Source organism: Euphorbia lathyris, chromosome 1 (genome assembly GCF_963576675.1).
Source record: "Euphorbia lathyris chromosome 1, ddEupLath1.1, whole genome shotgun sequence".
NCBI lineage: Eukaryota > Viridiplantae > Streptophyta > Magnoliopsida > Malpighiales > Euphorbiaceae > Euphorbia > Euphorbia lathyris.
In genome coordinates, this window is record NC_088910.1 from 102,096,064 (window position 1) to 102,103,258 (window position 7,195).

General features: G+C 35.6%; 1 protein-coding gene across 1 annotated transcript; it reads left to right on the top strand.

Moving 5' to 3' along the window:
* The first annotated feature begins 387 nt into the window (after positions 1 to 387).
* On the top strand, positions 388 to 5,405 carry LOC136209223 (protease Do-like 8, chloroplastic). Its single transcript, XM_066000635.1, has 13 exons — positions 388 to 660; positions 782 to 909; positions 1,553 to 1,635; positions 1,742 to 1,840; positions 2,001 to 2,067; positions 2,527 to 2,602; positions 2,734 to 2,800; positions 3,870 to 4,087; positions 4,258 to 4,325; positions 4,558 to 4,637; positions 4,761 to 4,847; positions 4,923 to 5,030; positions 5,119 to 5,405. The coding sequence occupies exons 1-13, from the start codon at positions 485 to 487 to the stop codon at positions 5,248 to 5,250; spliced, it is 1,389 nt and encodes a 462-aa protein (XP_065856707.1). The 5' UTR covers positions 388 to 484; the 3' UTR covers positions 5,251 to 5,405.
* The last annotated feature ends 1,790 nt before the right edge of the window (positions 5,406 to 7,195 follow it).

A 7,195-nucleotide genomic window follows, 5' to 3' on the forward strand; every position in this document is an offset into this window, starting at 1 on the left:
TATGTTTGTGAACGAACTCATCTAATAACGAATGAAATAATGTTAATTTTAGATATTCATGAGCTAACACAAAACTATATAGTTTTCTACAAAACTAATTTTTTTCCATAAATGTTCTAATCGAGTCTGTTCACGAGCTTTGGCCTGTTCAAACTCGAATCGTTTATAAACCGAGCCAGTAAATTATGCTCACGAGCGGTTCGTTTATAAATCGAGCCGACCATCGAGCCGCTCATGAGTGGCTCGGCTCATTTACCGCTTTACTCCCCCATTACTCACTCATATCCTTAGAAAAAAGCCACTTATTAGAGGGACATTTTGGTAAAAGAATGTTGAAGGGGCTTAAAATCCATTAATAAGTGAGCTCAGTCAGAAAGCTTACTGAGATTCTCTTATCTTCTGGCTTTCATTTCTAGTTTAATCTTATCCACCACTTCACTTGAAACTCAATCCTTGTTTTGATTTCTTATATTTGAATTTGAGAATGCAAATGTTAGCATGCAATTCATGGTCCCTCCAAAAATCTTTACCTTTCCATGGAATCTTCATTCTTCCAAGACGCTTCTTCTTGGGTCGCCGGCAGCTCTTGTCTTCTGTTTCCCTTTCCTCCGATGATTCTTTATACGACGACGTTTCTTCGCATTCCATTTCCTTCTCCAGGTTCCCCTTGCATTCTCTTCGCTACTTCTTCCTTATAACTGCCTTATTTCCGGTCTATATTTATTGGAGTGGTGATTCTATTCTTTTAACTGTTTCATCTTCTTCCTTTGGTGTTTTGTAGGGCTGCTAAAGATGATACGCCTTATGTGTTTGATGAAATATGCAAAATTCGTCCTATCACAAAACGGCGATTGTTGGTAACAAGTTTGTTCATGTATCTGTGGTATTATCCTACAAGGTACTTATCAGGTTTGCACAATTTGGCTTTATGCAGCTGCTTGTAATTTACTTGAGGCCTCAAATTTGAATAGTTCTAATTACTTGGTTGATTTCCCCTAGAAATTTGGCTTGGTAAAAGTATAGGAAGCAAGTCAGATTAATTGTTCTGTGCTTGAAATTAATTAAGCATGACCACCAGTGAAGTTAGTCACTATGGCTGTTCCAAATAACAGTAGTTATGATAATCAATTTGACTATAAACTTCTTAATAAAGGATAGATAGTGGGTCATTAACCTTTAGTAGCAGGGATCACGCAAAAAATTAGGGAAATATATTCAAATTGAAAACCTTAAAAGACAGAACAATGTAATTCAGAAGCCATAATGAGATTTAATTAAGTAAGGATTAGGAGTCCATGTAACTGTTGCTTGCTAAGTAGTTCTTTATTTCTTGTGCATCCCAAAATAGAATATTTGGTTTGCTGAGTATTCCATTGTTTTGTGAAGTAAAGATTTATAGCATACGTTCTACTTGCCTAAAATGAATAAGGCAAGTGCTTTAGTCCAGCATCTTGACTAGTCTTCCATCAATATTGTCATACTCAATGTAATGATTTGTGATTTCTCCTATCTGTCTTTGTCGCTGTGCAAGTGATAATTTCTTGATATGTAGCCCAAGCACTAGGAGATCCATCTGTTACAGTTGAAGAAGTAACTCCCCCTGTTCTTCCCTCAGGAGCTCTCTTCCCTACTGAGGTTCATATCCCGCTATATTTGTTAGTCATTATTGTTTAAGCAAGCAATATTTAGTTAATTTCACTATCCTACATCCTCATACTTATACCATGTGTATCATTGCCAGGAAAGAATTGTCGAACTCTTTGAAAAGAATACATACTCTGTTGTCAACATTTTTGATGTAACATTGCGCCCACAACTGAATGTAACTGGTGTAGTTGAGGTACTTTTGCAATTGAATCTTCGCTGTACTTTTTAGAAATCTGCTAGAAATCTTAAAATATCACAAGATTTTGTAATGAATTAAGTGCAGCATGATATGATTGTTTTAACCTGTCTTGTACTTATGATAGTACAGCAATTTAATTTGTGAAAATTTGCAGATTCCTGAAGGGAATGGTTCTGGAGTGGTTTGGGATGGGGAGGGACATATTGTGACAAATTATCATGGTAAGAACTATCTAAAGAGCTCAAAAAACCAAGTTTTGATGCATGAGCTAGTACTCCAGGCACAGTTGATAGGTTCCTTATGCTACGTGATCTATTCTATTGTAAGATAACAGGATTATGTACACATGTTTTAGTTCTCTTGTTTTCTTTAATATGCTAGTGTGTTTATTATTAAATGCATTAGACTGATCAAAACACAGGTAGCTTTTGTGATCAACTGTTAATCTATTTTTTCATTCTTTTGTAGTCTACTATGTTAAAATGTTTTATTATTTTCTTCTTTTTGTGCTATTCTTGTTGCTCATCTTTTTGAGAACGAGTAATCAAGTTTGGTACAAAGTGTTATTACTTGGCAAAGTATTTGGGATTCAATCAGATGCATATTAATGCTGGCTTCTTGTAAGACTGTTGATGGACTGTGAATCTTAAAGGCAAATCCTCTTTCTTTTGAATGTGTAGTGATAGGCAATGCCCTCTCAAGAAATCCAAGCCCTGGGCAAGTTGTTGCACGGGTTAATATTCTTGCATCCGAAGGGTGAGAGTGACTGTGCCCTTCATCTGTGTATGATTAAACCATATCCTGTACCTGAGGTGGTTTGAAGGACTGGAAAACCTTTTATGATTACTGCTGCTCACAGTTTCACATATTCTATGGTTTTTCAAAAGGGTGCAGAAGAACTTCGAGGGTATATTGATTGGCGCTGATCGTGCCAAGGACCTTGCTGTGTTGAAGGTATTGTTTTTTCCTGTGGTCTTTCTGCTAATTTCCAAATTACTTGTTAAACATGAGATATTTACCATTGTTGATTGTCTTGGGGTTCTTGTTAACTGTGGACAGAATATTTACGCATATAAATTAGCTGCCTATGAAAATTCATTGTTTACCCACGTTCAGTCCTTAGCATTGTGTCAGGTGGCAGTGGTATAACAGGAAGTCCTTGGATTTCATTTTCCGGTGCTTCTATAGTCCTTTTGTTGATTGCTTTCCTGTTATTTCGGTTAACTCCTGTGGCTATGCGTACATAAAATATACCTCCCATGATCAATTGTTCTCATAGATTATTAAGATATCCTGTCCAACCATAATTGAAGGTAGAAACATCTTCGTGGCTGCATAGAGCTTGCGCTTTCTTCCTTTATCTTCCACAGCTAAGTACAGGATTGGTATGATTTGTGCCCCATCAATTAACACGTGATTTATGTGAAAGAAAGTTCCACGTAAGATATGGTTATTTTTCTCTATTCATGTCTCCATGTTTAAAAAGTGGATTGACAGAAAGGCAATTGCTGAAGTAGTTCATGGTCAAGTTCGAATATATCAATGTTTTCCTTGTTGTATATGGTTGATGCCATGTAAACTATTTCAGCTCTATGACGTTCTCTCAATGTGACCTTTTTTTGTTTTGTTTTGTGGGTAAAAAAAGGTAAGCTATCTACAGTTTTAAACAATTTAAGTTTACGAGACTCTAATTGTACTTGAGACTTTAGAAACTTTGTTGCTAACCACCATAGGATAAATGCTGAAGTATAATTGTATGGTAAAAAAAGACAATCTAGTCTTTCCAAAGAACCATAGGTTACACCCCAAATTTACTATAAACCAAAACATACACCCGCCTTAGTTGGAAATTGCTTTTGTTTTCTTTCTGCCAACTTCCTACCATTAACTAAGTTAACAATTAATTGGCACTGTACTCATATTTCCTGTTGCTGTAATGCTCTATGGGGCTGAAGCATAAATTTTTCATTTTGTGGATCTGTATATGTTTCTAATGTTGGTTTCAATATTTTTCAAATGCTAGATTGAAGCATCCGAAAATCTGTTGAGGCCAATTAAGGTTGGGCAATCCGGTTCTCTAAAAGTTGGGCAGCAGTGTCTTGCAATTGGAAATCCATTTGGCTTCGATCATACTCTTACTGCAGGGGTAATAAGTGGATTGAATCGTGATATTTTTAGTCAAACTGGAGTCACAATTGGTGGTGGAGTTCAAACAGATGCAGCAATCAATCCGGGAAATAGGTTCGTGTCTGATACGTTTTTGGGAAACTAATCTAATATCTGAGAGTCAATACTTGTGTTTGTCAGAGATACCTTCAACTGTTGTCAATACAGTGGAGTGTTGCAGAAATATATACTATAATAAATATTCTTCTTTACACAAACATTGTTGTCTTTTCTTGTTATGGCAGTGGAGGTCCTTTATTGGATTCTAAAGGAAATATGATTGGGATTAACACAGCGATTTTTACTCAGACAGGTAATTAGTGATAATTTCTCATCGTATAGAAATCATCTAAATAAAAACAATAGCGTTCTTGATTAATGCTATTGATTTATGTTGAATCAACACATTATCCTTGGTTTCGGTCGGTTCTATATGATTTTGTATATCATGAACAAATTCAGTGGTTGACCTTACTAATAACTGACCTATTTAACAACCAGGTACTTTCTATATGATCTAATTAACCTTTTTTTGTTAATTGCAGGGACCTCGGCTGGTGTAGGCTTTGCCATCCCATCTTCAACAGTGCTGAAGATAGTACCTCAGTTAATTCAATCTGGTAAAGTGAGTATACAATCAGATTCTCCAAATTATATATTCTCGTTGATTCTCAAATGTAGTCTACTAAGAATTTTGTTCTCAAGGATTAAGATACTACTTTCTGGAGTATGATGTTTTATTTTTTAGGTTGTTCGAGCTGGTTTGAATGTGGAAATAGCTCCCGATCTTATTGCAAGCCAACTTAACGTTCGAAATGGAGCTCTCATCATGCAGGTATTGCATTGGCTATATAGGCATGTAGAATAGCATAGAATTTAATGATTTATATAAATAACCGTCCTGGTGTAGGTTCCGGGAAATAGTCTAGCAGCAAAGGCTGGGTTGCTCCCTACCACAAGAGGTTTTGCTGGAAACATTGTCCTTGGGGATATTATAACTGCAGTAAACAATATACCTGTGAGATCTCTGTTTGTCCACTCAATACAATTCTTATATTTTGTAAACTGTGTTTGTCAATGTGTGAATGGTTTCCTTTCATGGTCAGGTAAAAAGTAAAGCAGAGCTAAACAAAGTGCTGGATGATGAATATAGAGTAGGGGATAGAGTGATTTTGAAGATTCAGAGAGGTGGAGAGGATGTAGAGATCCCTATTGTCCTTGAAGAGAAGACTTCCTGATTTTTGTTATAATAAAATGATAGGAAAATAATATATAGTTATGTTTAAATTTAGCTCTCTCATGAGACCAGCATATTAATGATCAAAATAGTATAATTCCATGGACAAATTTGTTTTGGATTCAACAATTTATGCTGATGAAAGTATTCTTATTCTATTCCATTACTTTTGAAGCAAAGAAGAGAGACACTAAGAAATAGATAAAGAGACTCAAGTCTCAGACGAGTCAATGACAGATCGAGGTCCGTACCTACTCTATGGTTTTCTGCTTACTTTACTGCCTGAGTGCTATCAAATAGGTCCCTTTAGGCTGAGTTGGAGGAATACGCTGGTGTTGGGTTTGGTTCTAGTATGTGAATTTAAAAGTATGTTTTTAAGCTTGGCATAAAAAAGAACAAGTGTTTAAAACCCAATGTATATGCATTTTAGAGTCTCATAAGGAATAAGATGTTATGTGTAAGAAGGATTATTCGTGCCTCATATTTTTTTGAGTGTGTTTTAAGGGGTATCCACATTTATGGAAGGGGGATAGACTTATATGATGCTAGTCTGACCTTTATCATACAGTCTTTAATGGATCTTCAAACTCACAACTTACCGTATTTTTTTCCACAAAAAATCTCTCACTAATCAAACTTCTCTGCACGTCTATTTTTTTTCATATAGAAATTGAGTTTTGCAGAGAAAATATCTAGAAAAATTTCAATTTCGAGAATCTTCGGTAGTCGTTTTCTTTGAGTGTGGTTATTAGAACAATTCTGATTCGTGCATATCAGAATCTTATTATAGTGTTTGACTGAGCTGTTTTATCTCGGAGGATACCGATTGATTGTTTACTAATTACTTGCACATTTTTTAGGCAGTGTCGCGAATGTCTTAAAAAGAGCGATCTCATTCTAGACTCACCCCATAATTCTCAAATTGGTATTTTCATTTTAATTATTGTGCTTCAACTTCAGTAATTTAAGACGTTTCACACTGCTAAGTCCATCGATTATATGACTAGGTTGAGTGATACCAATAAACCGTTTCGATTTTTGAGGGGGCTTACTTTAGGAGATGGAAACAAAAAACGATGTTCTATCTTACTACGAAAAAGGTTGCCCCGGTTTTGAATTCTGAAAGACTTGTGATCGATGAAACTCCCACCGAAGACCGAAATTGATTTTCTCTCTTAAAAAATATTATTGAATGGACTGACTGATGATCTATATAAGGAAATTTGAATGCATTGTAGAAGAAATATGACACTAAGAAAGTTGGAACAAAAAAGTATGTTGTTAATCACTACCTCAATTTCCAGATAACCGACGACAAACCCATGGAGGCACAGTCGCATGAACTCTAGAAAATTACTCACAAGATTATCTTGAAAGGTATGTCTCTTGATGAACAATTTCAAGTTGTTATAATTATTGATAAATTGTATCCTTCTTGGATGGATTTTATGAATGTTCTCAAATACAAAACTAAGAAATTTTCATTGGAAAGTCTGATCACCTATTTGCGCATTTAGGAAGAAGCCTAAAAACATGATTGGTAAGAAGAGGTGTTTGTTGTCGCAAACAACAATAAGCAATCCACATCAGTTCTGAAACCTAATCATAAAAGCTTTAAGAATCAGAACCAAAAATAGAACCAGAACTACCTCTAGCAGCAATGATAACTGAGATTAACCTTGTAGGTGGATCAGAAAGGGTGGTGGGTAGACATTGGCGCCTCTTGCCATGTCTACTATGATCGAGCAAGGTTCAAAACATACATTATCGTGATCGAGGATAAGAAAGTGTTGTTGGGCGATTCTCATATCACTATTATTATTGTCATTGGAAATGTGGATTGAACTTCATCTCTGAAAAAATAGTGCTTTTGAAGAATGCGATGTACACTCTAAAGATGAAGAAAAATTTAGTATCGAGTTGTCTTCTCAACAAGTTGGGGTTCA

Coding starts and splice junctions, on each gene's coding strand:
- LOC136209223 (XM_066000635.1), top strand. CDS start 485: ATGCAAATGTTAGCATGCAATTCATGGTCCCTCCAAAAATCTTTACCT. Junction 910..1,552: donor TCCTACAAGGTACTTATCAG/GTTTGCACAATT, acceptor CTTGATATGTAG/CCCAAGCACTAGGAGATCCA. Junction 2,801..3,869: donor AGGACCTTGCTGTGTTGAAG/GTATTGTTTTTT, acceptor TTCAAATGCTAG/ATTGAAGCATCCGAAAATCT.